Source organism: Ptychodera flava, chromosome 14 (assembly GCF_041260155.1).
Source record: "Ptychodera flava strain L36383 chromosome 14, AS_Pfla_20210202, whole genome shotgun sequence".
Lineage (NCBI taxonomy): Eukaryota > Metazoa > Hemichordata > Enteropneusta > Ptychoderidae > Ptychodera > Ptychodera flava.
The window spans coordinates 1,306,464-1,330,088 of NC_091941.1; the positions used below are offsets into that span (position 1 = coordinate 1,306,464).

At 37.0% G+C, this 23,625-nt stretch overlaps 2 protein-coding genes across 3 annotated transcripts in view; one reads left to right on the forward strand and one right to left on the reverse strand.

The window, feature by feature from the left end:
• Positions 1–1,138, forward strand: part of LOC139148908 (protein phosphatase 1B-like) — a 44,048-nt gene extending 42,910 nt beyond the window's left edge. Inside the window, exon 6 of the mRNA XM_070720358.1 lies at positions 213–1,138. Coding sequence (XP_070576459.1) covers positions 213–239 — 27 coding nt within the window. The 3' untranslated portion in view covers positions 240–1,138. The remainder of the gene's footprint in view (positions 1–212) is intronic.
• A 15,933-nt stretch (positions 1,139–17,071) lies between these two features.
• The window catches only part of LOC139148909 (alpha-ketoglutarate-dependent dioxygenase alkB homolog 6-like), a 41,463-nt gene continuing 34,909 nt past the window's right edge, over positions 17,072–23,625 (reverse strand). For both annotated transcript variants that reach the window (XM_070720360.1, XM_070720359.1), the window contains exon 7: positions 17,072–19,428. In XM_070720360.1, the coding sequence (XP_070576461.1) occupies positions 19,153–19,428 (276 nt within the window). In that variant the 3' untranslated portion in view covers positions 17,072–19,152. The remainder of the gene's footprint in view (positions 19,429–23,625) is intronic.

Here is a 23,625-nt window from a genome sequence, read left to right on the forward strand (position 1 = left end):
ATTAGGAAATTTATGATCAATGGTTCTGCCATATATATATATATTTGTGTGTGTGTGTGTGTGTATGTGTGTCTGTGTCTGTGTCTGTATGTCTGTGTGAGCATAGAATCGCTCAAATACTACATTGTGTGTATGCCGTGTAAAGTGTACATTTGGTGTATTAGTTAGTGTTTTTTGTGATCCTAACGTTGTCAACTCTCCATTTATTTCAGAATAATACAGCAGATGATGCATGGTAGAGATGATATCCTGAACATGGACATCAACTTAAACAAGTAATCCACAGAGAGTGAAGTTGAAGCAAATGTTAACTCTTACAAATCAATAACAAGGAGAAAATGTGTGAATGTAGTTCAGAATCAAAATGCATTTTTGGCATGTTTTGAAGTTGATTTTTTATATTAGCTCAGTCAGGATCAATTTGTTACAGTAAAGTTTGCTGTGTTGTATTTGGGATGGGTGTTAAAAAGAAACACAATTCAGCTTGCAAATGAATGAATCAGTGGCTTTTCTTTTTCCGTTTTGTTTCTGTCAGTTTCAACAACACCTGCTTGGTGATTTTAAACCTGCAAACATTCTATCCACACATGTATGCTATACTGTTTCTTGAACCCAGTGGTTTAAGTGTGTATGAGCTCAGCCTCTCCAGTGTGAAAAATACTTTAAAATAGCAAGACGTCAGGTACACCTAGATTATCAAAGGGTTATTCTAATGCTAGTTATAAATATGAAACTTTCAACAGACAGATTCACTATAACATTACCGATTTCATTATTGAGATGATCCATAACACCGTGTGTATTCTGCTCTTACACGTCACCAAAGGACTTCTTACTAGCCATTTGTAATCACCTAATTTTGGCTTTATTGTCGGGTAAGTAGTACATTGAATATGGCAGTGACACTCACCCACGGCCACGCAGTATCATAATATGGCAGTGACACTCACCCACGGCCAGGCAGTGTCATAAAATGGCAGTGACACTCACCCACGGCCAGGCAGTGTCATAATATGGCAGTGACACTCACCCACGGCCACGCAGTGTCATAATATGGCAGTGACACTCACCCATGGCCACGCAGTGTCATAAAATGGCAGTGACACTCACCCACGCCAGGCAGTGTCATAAAATGGCAGTGACACTCACCCACGGCCACGCAGTATCATAATATGGCAGTGACACTCACCCACGGCCAGGCAGTGTCATAAAATGGCAGTGACACTCACCCACGGCCAGGCAGTGTCATAATATGGCAGTGACACTCACCCACGGCCAGGCAGTGTCATAATATGGCAGTGACACTCACCCACGGCCACGCAGTGTCATAATATGGCAGTGACACTCACCCATGGCCACGCAGTGTCATAAAATGGCAGTGACACTCACCCACGGCCATGCAGTGTCATAAAACTCTTGGACATTGCTTGCTGAATTCTCACAAAGGCTGAAGGCACACCATAGAGAACCTGAAAGAGGAAGTTACTTATCTTGGTTATGTTCCTTAAACTTTTGAAATTCCCGTAATGTGATCAATATTCTCTCAAATTGTGCATCTGATATTCTTGAATGATATGATTAACACCCCATTTAACACTTTGTTTGATAAACCTCATTCATGAAGTAAGGAAATTGTATTTTCAAGAATTTGTGTAAAAATACATCAATTGACCTGTAATCTGTAATAATGCTTCCTGATGCTTAATACTCAGAATTGTATTGCTTTGGTCTGTGATGACAAAACCTTTGTATAACATGCCTGTGTTTATGACTTCATTTTTGTATTTTGGCCAGCCACCTCCTGTACATTTGAGAGTATATTTGGCATTTGTAGATTTTCTAGCATTTTTAATGTCATAAAAGATATGGCCAAAATAGTCCCTTTGAGATGCGGCCTGTCTTCAGAACTTCAACTTAATACTTTTCCATCTTCTAGGCAGCATCAATTTCTAAGCAGATGCAGTTTTCTTTTTTTTTTATGATTTACCTTGCTCTACTATATTCATTTTTCTGTTCTTAAAGAGGCACTCCCACTTGGTAACATTTTTAAAACACATTTTTTTAATGCCAACGGTCGATATTTGACGTGGCGACTCCACGCGGATCGCGAGATATCGATAAAGACATGTCATTTCCCGAGCGTATTTTTCACATCCCGAAGTTTTACGATCGTTTCTGGTTATGACCCGAAATCCCCCAAAAGTGTGTTGTTGTGCTGATTGACGATATTCTAAGGAGTCCAAAAACGTTCGAATGACGCAATTAATTTACCTCCTACTGCGATGACTTTATATACATCATTATCGATGTCTTTACCTCTGGTAATTCTTTTTAAAACTTCTCCTTAGTTTTTGTCGTTTTCATTATTCTCAATCAGTTGTATTAAATTTTTAAACAATACCACATAGATATCAGTTTTTACTTGTAAAATATTAGTTGCCTCTGATGACTACATTTTGTTGTCTGCCATGTAAACAGTTACGCGTGGTTCGATACATAGCGGCCGCCGCGTGCTTTATGCGCGCATACCACGCGGCGGCCACTATGCATACTATGTATCAACCGAACCTATCTGTGATAGTCACCTATGTGAATTCTGGTGGAATCAGCAAACTTTGTTTTTCGTTTTTTTTTGCCGAGTCAGTAGGACTTGGCTTTCTCCCATGGGACATGACCGCTCACCGACGCGAGTGGTACTGCTGTGGCGTACAGCAGCATCAGCGTAGACTCGTACTCCATAGCTTAGTTGACAATGGCCCCAGTGCCGAACGTTCTATGTTCGGAAGCTGAATTCAGGTGGGCCACCGGAATTCAAACTTTAACTTTTTTGAGGACATGTTTTTATCGATATCTCACGATCCGCGCGCAGTCGCCATGTCAAATATCGACTGTTGGCATTAAAAAAATGTGTTTTAAAAATGTTACCAAGTGGGAGTGCCTCTTTAAATTCAGTTTGCTTTGATAATTTGATGTTTCCAGTCTGTTCTCAGGAACATTTCTCCCAATTCACTCAAAGAATTTCTTGGCTTATGCGTACAGACAAGTTCAAAAAAGTATGTGTATGTGTGTATTTCTGTGTACGTATGTTTGTGTAAGGACTTAGCACAGCTAGTAGGCACAATCATTATTGTGTGAATCATTAAATGTATATTAGAAAAATGAAAGGAGTCACCGTATACTCATTTCCCTATCTTTCCACCGATATATAGTGTGGATAGTACTCTGCTGATTAGGATGTTCTGGAAAATATTTTACCAGGCACTTTTCAAAATCAGTGATCGTATTTGAATGTGTAATTATTTTGGTGTAAAATTTAAAATAAAAGTGAGATGACAAGCATTTCACCTTTTTGACTTAACCATAATGTAGTACTCTGTGCTCTGTCCAATATTTGCTATGACTGAAATTTTGGATTCCAGTGCATGCAGATGCCACAGTTCTATGAGATACTAATCTAAAAAAACAGGACTTTTGACTTCTTGCAAATTCATTCTTTATTATGTTGTTGTTGTTTTTTTTCAATTTGTAAATAGAGTGGCAGCTTTGTTTATCTGCAGGAATTTTGCAAGCAGGACCACAGCATAGTTTTGCTATCTTAGAAACCCTTCAGTTGAAGTATTTGAGAAAACCAAAATTCAAAAAAATATTTTAGCATGCACAAGAGTATATCAATGAGTATATGTATGTTGAATGTTCACTGATAGTTCTTTTAGATGAGTACAAAAGTTTACTCTGTAATTCTACTAACAAATATTTCTGGGCTTTGCCTGAGGCACGTCCATTCTTGTTATACTCTCACCATCCCACTGTGTACTGAGAAATCACCATGAATTGAGAAAACAGTCAAAAGAAAAAAGAAAATTGCCAACGGAAATTTTAGAGAATGGTGATAGTCTAACAAGTGGATAATACTAAGTGAAATACTATAGAGGAAAGGACATTTGAACTATTGCATATGTTTACCTTCTGCACATCAACTTTCAGATTGGGCATTTGCCAGAGTGAGTTGTGTGCAGCATTCTGTCAGCTGGCAAGTTCATAGAAAATGTAAATAAACTTAAGTGCCATAGTAAAATATTCTACCTGTGTTGCGTATTTTTGTAGCACCAATCAGTGATGTGGAGCTTGTTAGATAGGTAGACTGTCCCAACCTGTTATCAAGGTCTCTGACAACAATGGACTTCTCAGAACCTACTGTATTACAGTACTGTAGATTTCCCCTAATTCATTAAGATTTGTATGGTCAGGGATTCATTGGTGAAGTCTACCATTACCATGTCTCCCATGTGTAGACATTCATAGACTAGTTGTAAAACTTCTGAAAACATACATTAAGGACATCGGTCTTCACCAATTCTCTTTTTAAAGGGCCTATGACACCATTTCCAAAGTTTTTATTTTTTCGTGTCAAAAACTCAGGGGACCTGTCTATGGATTGCATATTGTATCAGTTCGGAAAGATGTGCGCGAATGGCGAAATTTGACTCCCTTTCCATACCTGGTGATCAGGAGGCCACTTCGCACCCGAGCCGCAGCAGCGATATTTGCATATTGACCAACAGGTACAATTGACGTCATTTGTTCCATGATTTTGACACGAGAGTGTACTTAGTGGTCCATGCGTAAATTAGACCACAAAGTCCGCTATATAAACAGTGCTCACAGACGTCCAGTAAACACTGGCAAGGAAGCCACACCGGCGGTCCAGCTACAGGCCACAGGCGTCATGTGGACCGCGACCGGGTAGTTTGTAAAAGTGAATCTGCTATGAGTTTATGCTACGTTCCGACATTCTGATACGTAGCCTTACCACTTATGCAAATTAACAAAGTGCCTATGCAAACCCACGGTTTTGTGGAGGGACCGTGGCAAACCATAGCATCTCCAATATCGTTTGTCCATGCCCAAGAAATATACTTGTAAAACTGAAATAGCTTGTTTAATACGTGGTATACGACCGAAAATGTCTTTTGTAGGAATGGCGGCCGCCATATTGGAATTATACAAATTAGGGAAGTGCCTATATAAAACATATCTTCAAAATGATTCCCCGAACCAAATGATTAATGTCAGACTTTGAAATCACCAAAATAGCTTGTTTAACATGTGACATATGGCCAATTACGTTATTTTATCGGATGGCTGGCGGCCATATTTGATTTATGCCAATTAGACATTTCCCCAATTTAGATTCGACTAAACTTTTAATATGTTGTTCTGGGTGCCTCTCTAAAATTCATTCTGAAGAAAAACATTCTGTTGCAATTTGTGGCGCGGGTTAGGTGCCGAAGTCTCGTAGATTGACTGGACTAAAAGGGAGCGATATGCAATGCAAGGCAGTGACGTAAGCTAACCTCAAGACCCAAAGAGTGATTTTACGTTTGGTTGTTTGGGGATGTCATAGACACTTTAAATGATTTGGAATATTATACATGATTAATATAGGAGATAGCATTTTTGGAAAATTTTCCACTGTTTTCAGCGATATAGAATAATTCGATGGAAAGTAGGGAGACTAGTTGCGCCAGTTTTATGAAACAAAAGGATATTTATTTTTTTTCCAATGGAAATGTCAAAAGAAATTTACATGTTAACTTTTCTCAGAGTATGGCATTTGTAGTACGTACAGAATGTTACTTTTATGGTTGTTTAATTGTTATTTGGAAACTCACTGAAACATACTTTTACTGGATATTGTTTAACAGTTATTCTGATGCTGTACATTATTGCTTGTCTGCAGAACTGAAAACGGTATAAGAAAAGTAACTTCAATGATACAAATCAAAGAGAATTGTGAGTCATTTATTGTACTATGTGTATATACAGCATTGACGTATACGTTGAACACGATTGGAACTAATTTGGGATAACTGGATCTTTATATTTTTCAAATTTCTCAAAAGTGTTAGGTGCCCTATAGCTGAATCTTGCGATATTACAAATTACTAATAAAAACAAGTGTGTAACTTAAAAGAAAAGCAGATGAGCTTAAATTTACAGATTAAATCGGCATTACTTCACCATTCAATTATCCCAAATTAGTTCAAATCGTGTTAATTGGACAATTATGCTGATCGAGATAGAACATGCCATCACCCGGACGCTGACACTAAATATCACTGAGTGACCCCATGCCAATCCAAAGTGCAGAAAATCGTTTGTCTTGTTGCTTTGCTTTTGTGCCCTGTCTAGACTTTTTCCAATATCGGTCGATCCTTTGTATAGATGAGTGAGTTCACTGTCATGCCGAGTGCTTTGGTTATCCACCGAGAAAGTCCGTAAAGAAATTATAATATTTTGAGTGTTCTAACCTGAGCAATGCTTGCCTAACGTGAGCTTCAGATTTGAAAGGTTCGTGAGAATTCAGTTTAAGCTCCAAATATGTTAATATTCAATGTCGGTGGAAACTTTATTCAGTTCCAGGCGGAGTTGTTTAACTTTAGAGAAACATACGTGATAAAAACGGTTTCATATTCCTACGGATGTGTAAAGTGAGATGAACAATTAACGTAAAAGTGTCCCTCTCTAGAAAGCACAGGTGACTACTCGTCCGTGTGAGGGCGTACGATACTTTATACTTCAAAAGCAGGAATAGGGTACCTCCATTGTGTAAACACTCCGGCACTCTTTACCTGAAAACGACGTATAGGGTACCTCTATAATACGGTACTCTATAGTTGAAAGCCAAGGATAGGGTACATCCATTGTTTTGGTTCCCCACGAAGAAAGTCCGTAAGGAAAGTAGTACCTGACTGATATTTTTCTCACATGCAGCCATGCTTGTTGAACTTTGGATTAAGGTGTGAAAGATACGTGATAAAACAGTTTTAGGGACTGGTCAGTTTCTTCAGCCTGGGGGGAGGGGGGGGGGGGGCCGGTGGATTCATGGGGGGGGGGGGTCACCCTGTTTTTGACTTTGGTGATAGGGGGGTCACCATGTTTTTGAAATGCCCAATAGGGGGGTCAGTGTGTTTTTGAATTTTGACACAGGCTCATCATTGCCTAAAATGCTAGTGTCAGCCACAAAATTCATCATTCAGTTGTATTTTTCGGCGCGCCCTTCGGCGCGTAACTTTAATAATCAGTCATATTTTTCAGCACGCCCAACTTTAACATATTAAGCATACATACATCAGAGATATCTGTATGTTCAATATTTTTCAGCGTGCTCTTCAAGCTCATTACTTTAATATATACATCTTTCAGCATGCCCTTCAGGTGCATGACTTTAATATACAAGGCATATATATCAGAGATATCAGGATGTTTCATATTTTTTGGCGTGCCCTTCGGGCGCCATACTTTACAGAGATATCTTGATGTTTGCTAAGTGAAAGTGTACCATTATGAAATCTGCATTTCATATGAAAAGGATGACAAATTCCTGATACTTTTCTGTTCTCTCTGTGAGAATTCAGTATGAGAAAGCAACATGCACAAATATTTCACAATATATATTTGATACAGTGACTTATTTTAGAGATAGAAAAATGACAAGATATCTTTCCTTCTCATTGATGCAATTATTTTCCTTTGTTTCATAGGTTTTCTGTAGAAAGATGCTTTTTTATGAACAAAATAACAGTTAAAAAAGGCAGTTTTTGTCATTATTAGCTGTGCTTTTATGGTTTCAATGTTACACAAGAAAAGGTCCTCTCAGACACTGTACACATCAGATTTGGCTAAAAAAGCTCTCTATGGCTCCTCAGGAGATTTAGTTGGATGGTTGGCAAGTCTTTACACCCATCAAAGTTTTGATTCACTGCTTTTTCCTCTTTGATATTAATGATTGACATCCATTTCTGTACAACAGTTCAGGACATCTGGTTAAGCAGAGAAAGTGTGAAATACATTCACAGCTCATTCAAAATACAGCTCATTCAAAATGTACTGTATTTAAACTTTAAGATTGACACTTTGAAATTCCTATCTTACAACTGACATGTCAACAATTTCACTAAAAAATAGAATGACTATTTAAAATATAAATATATGTAAAATATAATATATATATATATATATATATATATATATATATATATATATATATATATATATATATATATATATATACAATTTCCTAGATTCTCAGTATATATATATATATATATATATATATATATATATACTGAGAATCTAGGAACTTGTAGTTGTCACTCTACAGGCTGTTTCATGCGCTAAGCAATCATCAGGAGTGAAGGTTTGGCGGCAATTGAACTGTTTATATTGTGTTGCAGGGTGGGCATGCATATTCAAATAAGCGGTTGTGGCCAATGGCAAGTCAGTTATTACAGAGGAGGAATTTGCTGCGGTGTCTGCATTTTGAGAGGAATTCAGCACGTTTGTTGAGGGTTGATTTGCTATCTGAATAAATTATATGGAGTTTTTCTGTTGTGCAAAGGTTGCAGCGTTTGGTTTTATTTGAATAGGGGGGAGCTCGTGTCGATGATTGACCATTTGATGTCGTAGTTTATGTTGTTGCCTTTGAGCTTCCATATGAATTTTGAGAGCTCTGTGCTATTTCTGTGCTTGGGAGTTTTGAAAGTGTACTTGTGATACGTGTATCTTTGTTTGAAGGTTGAGTCCGTGAGTCCAATGTAGTGTTTCTGATCGTTGCTTGTGGTGACAGTGGCTTTGTATATTACTGAAGAGGTGAGGCAGTTTCCTGAAAGTGGACAATCGTCTTTTTTTGCGGCAGTTGCACCACTTCTCTTGCTCCCTGTCTTTATGTAGTATTTGGTTGTTGTGGGCTTTGATTATACTTCCCATGTTTCTGGAGCAACTGTAGCTTACTTTTACGTTGTTTTTATTGAAGAGCTTGTGTAGACGGTGGCCTTCTGGAAAGTGGGTCTTAATCAAGTTCAGGAATGTTCTGCCGATGTTGGTTTTCACTGCCTTGTTGAACGGGGGATTGTACCAAATGATACGTCTGCTGCGTTTTCTTTTGTTTTCGTTGCTTGGTGACGGGGGCTCGTACTTCATTTTGTATGTGTATCCACTTTGTTTCAGCGCCTTTTCGAAGTCGGGGGCTGCTTTCTTGAATGTTGTTTCACAATCTGAGATGTTTGATATTCTGCTGTTGACTGAGGTAGGTATTTGTTCCAGGATTGGCAGGGGGTGGTTGGATCGTCTATCGACGTAGAGAAGCTGGTTGTTTGGTTTGCTGTATGGTTGGTAAGAAGCATTTTCCAGATTGAATGTTACGTCAAGGAAGTTAGTGGTCTTGATATTCGCTTGGATAGTTATGCGCAGATCAAATGCGTGGAAAATGGAAGTGAGTTCCTTTTTCAGTTTTTCACATTGCCTTGCTGATTTACTGCTTGTGATGGCGAGCCCGTCGTCTCGGTAAAGACCGGTGTTTTCTTTGCCGAGTTTCTTGCTGAGGTGGGAGAGGATGTACAATCCGACGAGCTCACATATCTCAGCTCCGTCAAAACTTCCCATGGTTATGTCAAACATGTCTTCTGAGTTTCTCTTGGTCCATACGGAATCATTGTTGAACAGTGCGGATTTTCTTGAGTGCATTATGATTTCTTCTTCTTCGTCGGAGATGTCGGTGTATTTCCGTGCGTGATGGATAGCTTCTGTTAGCAATTTCTTTGTGATTGACGGGTAGAATTCTATAATGTCAAAGGCGATGAAACTTTTGCTTGCTTTCCGTTGAATGCTTTTGAACCAGTTTATGACATTTGACTTGTTTTTTCCATTGATTTAGATTGGTTTTGGAGAGTACATCTTTGTTTATGCGGTCAAGAATTGTCTTGCTTATGGTGCCGATTTCTGTTTTGGATGGATTGATGAGTCTGCAGGTTGGCTTGTTTATGAAATTGTCCTTGTGGTCTTTTAGGGTGATGAAGGCTTCTTTCTTTGCTATTGTTTCAAATCCGCACTGTTCAACAATGGTATTTCTCGCTTCTGTACTCTCGTCTATGGGGCGAATAGTCCCAGCGCTGAATAGCTCTCCAAACGACTATGATTTAAATCACCGTGTGAACAGCTAAACTCTATCATCAGTTTATTTCACGTTTAGCATTCGACAGGAACGTTGGACCTTTGCATAAATCTGCATGGACAATCAGTTCCAAATTTAGCCAAGACCTTACACAGTGCATACCTAACACCGAATTAATTAACACCTTGAATGGACACTTTCAAATGTTTCATTGTATGCACAGTGCACTCTACGTTTTTCTTTCAAAGATCACGACACGAAAGTAAATCTTCTGAAAAAGATCACCGTACTGTCACCTCTCCATTTTTATAATGCGCTAGATACTATCATTTGTGTCGATCATTTCATTCCATCCGTTCTCAAGACATTAATAATTTCAATTGTGTTTTAGTGAGGACCAGACGTCGACTGAATCCTCTTCGGTCAGAAACGAGTGATGTGGTTTAACTCTGGCTCTCAACCACAATTGGCTCACAGATAGATAACGCCCTTGGAAATATACAAATAAAGTTAAGAAAAATACAAAAAGAACAAAACAAATAAAACAGTCAGTCTTGTGACTTGCGAAAAACAAAAACACCGAAAGACCATTGTTAGAATTGATCTAGACTGTAAAAACCATTACATTAGATATCATGATTACTGACTTTCTCTACGTTAATTTGAATTATGATCAATGATTTCTCTTATATACCGTATTAGTTATTCTTCGTTTACATCACTTCCCACTAAAATAGCTAGCCAGCCCATTACTCAAGGATTGCTTTTCAGAAGGGTCAGTAATTACAGGGATTGTAACTATGGAATTGGGGAGAGTCATTTTCACAAACCTGGCCAGACCGGCTGCAACTGGAGAGATATACAGATAGCGATTTCTACTCCTGCACGTCATATTTAAAGTTTATTCAAAGGTTTAGACACTCATAATTGTGTTGAATGTCTTTAAAAGGCTTGTTCGAAAAAAACAAAAAAAAACAACAAAAAACAAACAAACAAAAAACAAACAAAGTAAATCAAAAATGGTGGGAAGGGGAGGTTGGAGGAATTCAGGGGATTCGAAAATTTTGGGGAGAAGAGGGGACCTGAAAATTATTTGGTTCCCTTTCACTTTTTATATTTTCCGATTCCAAAGTTTGGCAGGTAACTCAATAAAATAATATCAACATTTTAATCTCGTCCAATTGTTCTAATGTTAGTAATAATTAAACAAAATCTATAACCATTATGTCACATTCATGACATCTCGAAAAAATCAAAACGTATGATTTTTCGTCAAAAAACAGGTTGGCCTAGTAACAGTGCAGAAACTGCAACTGTGTTGGCAAGCTGAATACTGGGTAGTTCAACATGTTGTAGAACATTAACACCTTCAAAAGGACACTTTCAAATGTTTTACTATATGCACAGTGCTCTGATACTGTACGTTTTTCTTTGAAAACATCACGACACCAAAGGAAAGTAACTTTTCTGAAGAAGGGATTTTCTAATTCATGCTATCAGAGCTATCATTCTAACGTATACATTCTAACGTCAACAGTACTTAAGTTAGTTACAAATAGTGAAATGCCTTCCAAGGTGGGGATGATTATGACATCTGGAATTATCCTGGATCCAAATTCATATCAGTTCTTGTGTTTCTTACATAAAAAAGTTGCAAAAATTGGTCTGCAATGAAGGAAAAACCTCAGCTTTGTTTTTGGATCAAATTTCAAAACAAATGGATACCAAAATATGACAAAATTATGTTCACAGCCTTCAACAGTGACTCACAAACATATCCTGGGCCAGTATAGGTCATTTAAGGTCACAGACTGAGAAAATTACTTAAAATATACAAATTTGGGGTTTTCCCAACACTTTGAGTTGAAGATCTAATAACATCCCTCAGGACTTTCACACCAAAGTACATAGCTATCAGACAATTGTTTTTGAGAACAAGTTTTCTGGGCCAAAAATGATAAAAATTGTTATACAATTTTTCTTGACCAAAAATGACAAAATTGTCATAAAAATACAAATTTGCATATTTCAGGACAATTTCCACATACCCAACTATTGCTTCCCTTGTCATCTGTATACCAAATATAAAAGTTATCTGACCAGCAGTTTGAAAGAAAAAATACTTTTTAAGAATTTTTGACCAAAAACTGTACTAAAAAGATCATAATTTTGCCAATTTTGTCCTGATTTTAACAAATTAGAAGGGTAACACCCTTGCAAAATATTCAACCCAAATTTGAGAGCAATTGGGCAGGTGGTTTAAGAGAACTTTTCCTTAAAATGAGGAAAATAACAAAAAAATTCAGCAAAAATACAAAATTCAATATATCTTCACGATATACATAAAACTGTTTAAGGTCCTCCTAAGGTACTTGCATACTAATTTTCAGTGCAATCAAAAAAGCAGTTCTTAAGTTAGCAGTTTTTGACCATTTTCACATTTTTTAAAGCTCATTAACATAATTTGGGCGATGCAAACTTCATTTCAACAAATCCCATCTATAGCCCACGATGCATTCACACACCAAATACAAGGCTATAAAGTGTAACAGTTTGTGAGTTTTTTATGTTGATGGACTGTACGCATGCACATACATACATACATAATACATACATACATAAATACATATGCCACCAAACTACCATATAAGCTCTCTTTTGGTATAAATATATATCGAAGTATACAGATGTCATCGTGGGAAATTACAGTGCTCAATGCTAAGCAGAGCGTTATAAAAAAGCAAGTGACTTCAGGTACAAAGTAATGAAATCTATTACTTAAGTTTCGTGTATCATGAGGATTGCAGGATGCATGAAACTTATGTAATAGATTTCATTACTTTGTACTTTAAGTAATTTGTTTATATATATATATATATATATATATATATATATATATATATATATATATATATATATATATATATATATATATATATATATACATATATATATATTATTATATATATATATAATATATATATATATATATATATATATATATATATATATATATAGATGCCACCGACTTCAGCTTATGCGTTAACCTCACATTGGTATACCAAATGTGAGCTAAAAATCCACTGACGCATTGGAAAATGAATTAATTTAAGAACTTGCCTTAGGAATTTGACTCTACAGACTACTAATAATTGGTAGTGCGGACCGTGTGCGAGCAGAACTGCCAAATACATGTTTATTTTTTTCTTTGCGTGCATTCGTCATAAATACTTGGCTATATGATAATTTCAGGGGTACTTGAAAAATTTTGATCATAGAGATAGGGGACGAGATTTTTCGAGAGTATTGAGGGGGGATATGAAAAAAATTAGATTTCAATCGTGATTCCTCCAGCCCCCAACCCCCACTGTAATTTGTGAATGCAACCTAATGAAAACATTATATGCTCATTTATATTCACATCTTATTAGGGATGGACTTCCAAATTTCATTTACCTCTGCTGGACAGGATTTTCTATGCATCATACAGCTCATGCTCAACTGATGAACTGTTGAACATCGAATTTTCCAAAAAATGTGTATGCGCATCAAAGCAAATACCAGCTAATTCTCCATGGGCTGATAGTTAAATCACGTTCCTTTGTCATGCCTAGTTCCATCACAGTCCCTCCATCACCTGGTGACAGAGTTTGAGGGATTGTGTTTCAATACACAAAATTAGGAATGTCCATGGAAGGCCAACAAAAACGGTTGGGACCTTTTTTTATAACTAAAGTTAAGAAAACTATGCAAGAGAAAAGCAACACTTTATGCAGCCTAAGCCTTAAACTTTTCAAAAATTTTGAGCATTTCATTTTTGGCTACCAAATGGCAAAAGGGGAATATTTATACCAGGACATGTCACAGCAAAGGATTTTGCTGTTCCATGGAACTTTGATGACAGAAATGTAAAAGCAAGATTTATTTCAATTTTACAAACATAACAGACTATTGAAATACGCATTAAAACTAAATCTTACTTGTTTGAAAGCCTAATTCAAGCACCATGGGCCATGTACAAAATTTTACAATCACATTCTGCAGTTTAAGCTAGAAGCTAGAAACCGATGCATATTTACTCCAATTTATTTTATTGTTTCATCTACGCTAACAAATCACCATTAGGGTTTACAAGGCACCTTCTACGTACATGAAGTGGTGACCTGCGGTATGTGTGTTTACGAATGCTACATCCAGGGCTCTAGGTTTTATTTCACAAAGGGAACCGATAGAAATTACGGGGGGGTGTGTTTGTTTTAAATGTCGTTGCGCATAAAAAAGTGACCCTTCAAACATGTTTGAAGAAAAAAGTAACTCTCCCCAATTTCCATGTGTAACAAACAGTGACCATCCCCCTGCATGTCACAGTCAACATCAATAATATCATATTTGATATATAATTAATGAGGTTCAGGATGTGATGCCACTAGGTGTCTCATCCCACCAAATATGAAGTCTGTAGACCTTGTAGTTACTGATTTATAGGCAAATAGTGAAATTGAGGTCAAAAGTTCAATGATATGGCCCCATTATACTTGAAAGAACTTTTAAGTGTCCGTGCTCCGGGTTGAGCCCTTAGGTCAACCACGAATGATTCATTCAGTTTGTATCAACCAGTATGTAATACAAAGTTTTACGGTGATAGAGCTTTTGCCATCTGTGCACCACGGCTGTGGAATAGGCTTCCATTAAATCTTAGTAGTTCGACAAGTTTTAATGTTTTTAAGTCTGGACTTAAAACACATTTATTTTTAGAAAGTTTTTAATGCTATTTTTAGAGTTTTTTAGATTGTAGCAACATTTTATCAACTCACTGTACTCTACAGCGCCTTGAGATGTCTTTTTTACATGGAAGGCGTTTTTTAAAGAAATAAATATTATTGTTATTATTATTAAAAGTCATCCTGGTCACGTGACATTTTGGCAGAAAACTTTGCTCACATAATCATCCCTGTCCACCAAAAATAAGACATCTAGTTCTATTGGCTAGCCTATAATAAATAAATTTGTTTGTCCCAGTGACATAAGCAAGTGATCTAAACACCATCTATGTACTGAGCAAAATCAAAAGAAAGCAGATTCTTATGAGACATATCGTGTGTGCAATAAATTGATGTTATGCAAATTACAATAGATGATACTTCTTCTCCCTTCAAATCACAAGACAGACCCAAGATAATGTCCTTGGCTAGGGATTCACATTGGCGATAGCTGGCACACATTCTGAAGATTATATTTTGAGGACACTGCTCTTGCCTCTTATACTATTTTCAAATGATGCATCTGATAAACTACTTTTAATAGTGGTTCCCTACAGACCCCTCCCTCACTTACCAACTTGAGCAAACCAACTGACATTACTTCCATACAGACCCCCCTCCCTCACTTACCAACTTGAGCAAACCAACTGACATTACTTCCATACAGACCCCCCTCCCTCACTTACCAACTTGAGCAAACCAATGACATTACTTCCATACAGACCCCCCTCCCTCACTTACCAACTTGAGCAAACCATCTGACATTACTTCCATACAGACCCCCCTCCCTCACTTACCAACTTGAGCAAACCATCTGACATTACTTCCATACAGACCCCCCTCCCTCACTTACCAACTTGAGCAAACCATCTGACATTACTTCCATACAGACCCCCCTGCCTCACTTACCAACTTGAGCAAACCAACTGACATTACTTCCATACAGACCCCCCTCCCTCACTTACCAACTTGAGCAAACCATCTGACATTACTTCCATACAGACCCCCCTCCCTCACTTACCAACTTGAGCAAACCATCTGACATTACTTCCATACAGACCCCCCTCCCTCACTTACCAACTTGAGCAAACCAACTGACATTACTTCCATACAGACCCCCCTCCCTCACTTACCAACTTGAGCAAACCATCTGACATTACTTCCATACAGACCCCCCTCCCTCACTTACCAACTTGAGCAAACCATCTGACATTACTTCCATACAGACCCCCCCTCCCTCACTTACCAACTTGAGCAAACCAACTGACATTACTTCCATAGACCCCCCTCCCTCACTTACCAACTTGAGCAAACCATCTGACATTACTTCCATACAGACCCCCCTCCCTCACTTACCAACTTGAGCAAACCAACTGACATTACTTCCATACAGACCCCCCTCCCTCACTTACCAACTTGAGCAAACCATCTGACATTACTTCCATACAGACCCCCCTCCCTCACTTACCAACTTGAGCAAACCATCTGACATTACTTCCATACAGACCCCCCTCCCTCGCTTACCAACTTGAGCAAACCATCTGACAGTACTTCCCTACAGACCCCCTCCCTCACCAACTTGAGCAAACCATCTGACATTACTTCCATACAGACCCCCCTCCCTCGCTTACCAACTTGAGCAAACCATCTGACAGTACTTCCCTACAGACCCTCTCCCTCACTAACCAACTTGAGCAAACCATCCGACAGTACTTCCCTACAGAGCCCCTCCCTCACCAACTTGAGCAAACTGTCTGACAGTACTTCCATACAGACCCCCCTCACCTACCAACTTGAGCAAACCATCTGACAGTACTTCCCTACAGACCCTCTCCCTCACTAACCAACTTGAGCAAACCATCCGACAGTACTTCCCTACAGAGCCCCTCCCTCACCAACTTGAGCAAACTGTCTGACAGTACTTCCATACAGACCCCCCTCACCTACCAACTTGAGCAAACTGTCTGACAGTACTTCCATACAGACCCCCCTCACCTACCAACTTGAGCAAACCATCTGACAGTACTTCCCTACAGACCCTCTCCCTCACTAACCAACTTGAGCAAACCATATTACATTACTTCCACATAGACCCCTCTCACCTACCAACTTGAGCAAACCATCTTTCAGTACTGCAACATACAAATCAACCTCTATTTAACGATTGAAAGTGAAGTACTAAATTCAAACACCACTATCATGAATATGGTAAATGCATTCTTTAATACTGTATCATCTACAAATAGAATCAATAACACTTTGCTTACATTTGGTTAGATATGGCAGGCATTGTTATATACCACTTTCGTCGGTATTAATGTTGGTCACTCTTACTCCATAAATTAGAGGACGCTCAGAATTGAATCTCCAGACATGTGCTTTATTACTTTCACGCCATGCTGCTCCAGAATCAGAACGAGGTTATACATCCCATAATGCAATGTAAGGTAACATAGCAACGTATTGCAGATATCATATCTCTGATACACTACAGGCATGAGTGAGTCTACATACAATATCTAATAGCTTCTGTAGGCCTTAATAGCTTGTAATATTCATGATGTCAAGGGCATCTAAATACATTTGATGCACTATCAAATGCCAAGGCAAACTATAAAATGGTTGGCAACTGTTGCAAAGGACACACACATATACAACACAGCCTTGTACATCAAAATTAGTAATACAATATATGATACCAAAGAACCAAGTAAAAATGTCCTCTTGTAATATTTATTGCATGGAATTAATATTAGCAATATTTGGTGTTTAATCACATTCTTTTATGGTATATTTCAGAAAACAACTTTTTATTGGCTTGGAGGCGTTTGGTTGTGTTCTGTACAATCTTCACAAACATGTAAATTTGTGATTCACAGTTATTAAGATTTTCACCAAGTTTACACTAATGCTGACCATTAGCATACATTTGGTAAAATGATCCCTATTTAATAATTCCCATTAACATTTGTGCATGCACCTATGTACCAAATACAAAGTTGCAATTTGCAGCAGCTGTAAAGTTTTTGCAATTTGACCAGGGAATACAAGAATGAGACATTTGGCATAATGTTTCGTACCAAAATCAGCAAAACTAGTTTCAAAAATAGAATATTGCAGGTTTTCTCAAAACTTGAATACAACTGATGTAGATCATCACTAAAACCCTTCATTCAAATTTTAAAGCGATTGGACCAGCAATTTCAGATAAGATTTTTTACGAAAATAGGAAAAATAACCCAAATAAATAACATGCAAAGTTCACCACAATTTGAACAAATTTAACTGATTTTACCCCTTGCAACATGCATACTAAGTTCAGAGCAATCCGACAAGCAATTTCAGAGGAAGAGATTTTTTTGACCAAAAATGGGAAAAATCGCCCCAAAATACAAATATATAAATTTCACATTAATTTCAAGGCACTCAGCTAAGGTTGCCCCTAGGAAGATGTACACCAAGTTTAAAAGCGATAAGACAAGCGTTTACAGAAAAGATGATTTTTCGATCAAAAATGGAAAAAAATTCCCCCAAAATAAATACAAATATCAAACTTTCATCACAATTTGAAGAAATCTTTGATTACATCTAAATTTGATTAAATCTAACTTTAGTTGTCTTAAGAAACCTGCAAACCAAGCTTCAATGAAGTCTGGTTTGTGGTTACAGAACATTAACAATTTGCAGTATTTTGCCTTTTCTTACCCCATTCGAATATTTTTGACACTAACATGTTCATTTGAATAAATTTACTTCTCAAGACATGTGTGCACCTGTACACCAAATACTTCAATGATAGGTGCTGGGGTTTACATACATACATACATACATACATACATACATACATACATAAAAACAGACTGACAACGGACACCACACATATACCCATATAAATAGCTTCAATAGACAGTCCACAGTAGATAATAAAACTACAGTAACTCTTTCCATTCTGTGCCCATAAAAACTGAAAATATCTAGCATTAGCCCTGATACAAGAAATTTTCATTTCATATGTTTGATATACTAAGTGGGAAAATGGCTCCAAAAAGCAGTACTTCTACACATTCCACTAAAAAAGAACCCCTGGAGAACTACACACACAGTTTCATTCATGATTCAGCGAATAAAACACCTTAAAATGATGCCTGAAATGAGAGCATATGTCTCTCTGAGTAAATAATCATAATATGAACATTAAAACTCAATCTGGATATTCTGTAGTCACAGAAACATACTGTAATTAAAGTGTACAAGGTATTTCACTAAGGGATATTATTTGAATCTACAATGAAAAAAGACTTCAAACACAATTTTGTGTGATCATCATCATCATCATCATCATAATTGTTGTTTCATTTCCTACAAAAAGCTGATATCTTGTCCACAAAAAATTGATATGCAATTTCCATTTTCCATAAAATTGTTTTGTCTATGTCATCATCACCTCTTTCCAAGTTTTAGTTTCACTTTCAGTACCTTTGGTACATGTCTGATTGTCAATGATATTCTAGTATTTCTCTCCAATAAATCTCCAGGCTTTCTTCCAGGACAAGAATTCAAGTTGCAAACTTTCACAGTCAGGGTATCAGTTGTACTCTCATTAATACCATGGAGGTATTTACTGTAGATGTCATCCTTTGAGATCAGCAAACTACAAGGTTCCAACAACAGAGATGCAAAGAGTCGGTCTTCCAAAGGACATACCTTATCCACTGCCTGCAAATATATAATACATTGATAATTAAATACATGGTGAGAACACTCATAAAGTGTACATTTGCAAAATGAATGTGTTGCTATAGAAATCTTTCAGCTTAATCACCTAAATATGTATCTAAACTAAACCAATACCTGTTAACCCTTTGAGTGCCAAAGTAAATTTTTTTTTGCCTTCATAAAATATATACCAGTCAATTTGTTTTTTTGACTTTTGCCAAACTTTTGATAGAAAACTATAGACAATGAAACATGATGTCCATTTGGTCCAAAATTGTAAAAAAAATTACAGAAAAATTCATAAAAGTTGGTAAAATATTCCACTAAAATTTTGGTGGGAAAAAATAGCAGCTCTCAAAGGGTTAAAATCACTGTCAATTCTGAATTTAATCAAAGGGAGAGATGTCACAGACCACAACAACAGAGTTAACTTAAAATGATATCATTGGCTATGATAAATATCAGCTATTGAAGTACAAAAGGTGTACCCAATGCTATGCAAATCAAGAAAGGGTCTGCCAAGGAAGGGTTTGGAACTGACCTGAATGCTATATATGTTATAAATGACTGGCAATACTAGAAAAAGCTGAGAAAAAACTCAGTGACTCAGATACTAGCCTCAGGAAGCAGTATGACTCATTCCACTTCTAAGAAGTATGCAAAAAAGTATTAGAGGTCCTAGAAGTTGGAGACAAATTTTCATCAATCAGAGACTAGGAAAGCCATTTGAATCAAATAATTGACCCATGCTTGTGAGATATTGAAGACTGAACAGGACAAAGGCAAAATCTTGAAAGAGGCACATGTACTTGTACATACTCAACATATGTATGAGGGCATTGCCAAGATGTCAAAAACCAGGAACAGCTTGAAAATAAACAACTATTGAAAGAAGCAAAGGAATGTACAGCTTCAGATCCATCGGGGAACTTGATATACTGTGTCATGGGCTGAAATCAAGCTCAGAGGAAATGGCAAGCTTATCCTTGGCTGTATATATATGAGCCCAAACAGTTCTTCAGACAACAAAAACCAATTAAATAATCTCATAAGATCAGTTGTAGAAACTGGTGCCAGCCGCATTTTAATTATGGGCAACTTCAACTATCCTGATATAAACTGGGACACATGGTCTACATCCAGCAGTAGTTCTAATGAGAGCAACATTTTCATTGAATGTATATGGGGCAGTCAAGTTTCCTTTATCAACATATTCTGCAACCAACCCGCGGAAGGCTTGGAAAAGTGCCACTTATTCTTGACTTGATTTGAAGATGTTACTGACAACACAAGTTTCATGTCTGCAATCGGTAAGAGTGACCATCGTACCATTATATTTGACTGTAACTGTTACCTTGATATCTACAAACAGGAAAAAAATTGCTGGAGCTATTATAAAAGAAACTATCAGGTAATAAAACATTACAGGGACATTGATTAGGATAAAATTTTGACAATTGCAAAGATTTTACTCAAATGTGGCGTATCTTCGCATTAAGACTTAGTCCCAACTTGGACCGTGGTCCCAATAGCTGCAAATTTTATACATTATTTTCATGATTTTATTTTCAAACCAAAGTTGGTTTGTGTAAATGTGCTAAGTGAAGGACATGTATAAAAGTATCACTGCTCTCTGATTTGGACCATGTCAGAAGTCTATGCATTTTAACAGGTTTGATAATAAACAGGTGCTGCACTCATAAAATTCACCCTCATGGAAAAGTACAAAAAATGAAGTATTTCCTGCACATACACATTGTAATCATAAAGGAAACAAGCTGAAGCATGATATGCCATTTACTGGAATGTACAACACACGATGGCCAACATTTTGTTGTTGTAATCTTTATTTTCTTTTTTCTTTTGAAAATGACGGGAATCTAGAATGATGTTAAAACGTTTGAATTTACATACCACTTTCAACACTTATGACAGCGTTATTCACTTTTTCAGTCTTTAATGGGTCTGATTCAAAGAAAACTCTTGGAAAACTGAGGATATTCAGAGATCAATTTATTACACATTCACAGCTATTAAGGCTTTAACCAAAGCACCGGAAAATATATACCAAGAAGAATTCACTGGAAAGGAAATCCCACTTGTAAGAAATACAAGAACCTATACAATAAAAGACTTCAAGCAACAATCAGGAAAAACAGATGTTTGCAGAGATACATTGAAATTAGAACAGAAGACAAGTACCTAGAGTATACATGGATAGGAAGAGAGAATTACAGTAAGACAGCTGCAACAAAATTATGAGAAGAGTATTGCTCAACAGGTGAAATCAAACCCAAAGAAATTTTGCGACCATGTTAACTCAAAGACAAATGTAAAGCATGGTATTGACTTTGGTGTTGAAAATGATTGAATTGAATTGAATGAATATTCTATCAAATATACCAAGTCCAACAGGGAAAAGGCTGAGGTTCTCTTGAAGTTTTTTCTCCAGAGTTTTCAAAACACAACCCCATGGACAAATACCAAAATTTCCTTTCATTAATATAACAGATAGTTTAAAGGGATTGACTATCACAAGGAAATGAGGTGAAAAGATTGAACAGTTTAAATATCTCTGAATCTCCAGGTCCAGATGGATATCACCCTATCAGTGAGCCCCTAGTGGATCCAGATATATATTCAAAACAGAGGAAGTAAAATATGAATCGATGGCTTGCTTAGGCATCTTGACAGTTAGTCAACAGGAAGTTATTATTAACATCAACATCTATCCCAAACCCAGTCAACAGGATGGTGCTTTTAAGGTGGAACTACATGTAATTTTCAAAAAGCAGAGAAGCTATAGTTGAGTATGGTAGCAATAGTTTACTTGAAAGATGAAGGGGAGGTATATTGGGGTAAAAAACCTCATTTTGGTATTAATGATGAAAATTAATTTAAGTCAAAAACTTGGTACTATTTTCTGAAATGCTACATTTCACTTGAAACAAGAGTATATTTAGAAAAAATGACTATTTTATTTGGCGTTATCTATCCTCATTCGAAAATGGCATGGGTTGAAAAACTGACACTCAAAAGAAGTGATTAAAAACGTGATTTACAAAATTAAAATGCCTCATATTCAAAATGTAAAAACTTTTATTGACTAAAAAAATAGTTGTTTTGTTATATAGAATTTAAAGAACATAATGTGAAAATTTCAGAAAATTTTACCCTGCCAGAGTGGAGTTAAATTCTTTGGAAATCTTAAAATTTGAAGAAAACAGAAGCCAGGAAACTGGGTGATTTCCATACATTTGCATAAGTTTACACTTCTTTATCACACAATTTATGGCTGGTTGACAAGCTAAAAGATGAAGCCAACCAATATTTTAATCTTAGGTTAACAAATAAATTAAAATTGAATGGATATTTGCAAACAAGTTATTTTAAGCAAAAAATGCTGTGTGTTGGGTGCAGCTCCCCCTTAACATTAACATCTATCCAAAACCCAGTAAACAGGACGGCAATGCTAACATCAAAATCAATCCAAAACCCAAGTACTTAAATTGAAATTTATATTTCAATTAAAATCCCATATAGCAAAAAATGGGGAATAATAGAATCTCACACCCCCAAGGACCTGGGATCAGATTTCTCACACGAGTTGGGGATATTTTGTCTCACATGAGCTTCAGGCGAGTGTGAGACAAAATATCCCAAACTCGTGTGAGAAATCTGATCCAAGGTGCTTGGTGTGTGAGATTCTTTTTCTCACATGACCACAAAATGCGTTAAATTCATATTGGACACGTACAACATTATCCAAAATTGTGACAACTCTGTCGTCTGCCACTGTACTCTGACCTGCTTACTTTGTAGTTCCGGTCCGTGTGCTACTCATTGTGCTATTAGATAACATTTTTTGCGTGGAACGAAACATACAGTTTACCATCCAATCAGAACTCGTGTAATATTTACTTCAGAGTGTGGGACGATTTCTGAGAGTGTGGGATCGATTTTTCCCACACCGCCGATCCCGCACTCCCAGCGGCCAGGAATGTGAGAATACAAATTCAAACTCTATTTCATCAGGCAGATTCATGTGATCACCAGTCATGTTCATTTTGAAGAAGAGAGAAAAGACATAACTCAAGCTCTGTCAAAGTGTAGATACCTAACTTAGGCATTTGATGAGTCACTACGCCTAAAATGATATTACTCAGTGGGAGCTGCCTGCTGAGTTTGGTGGATATC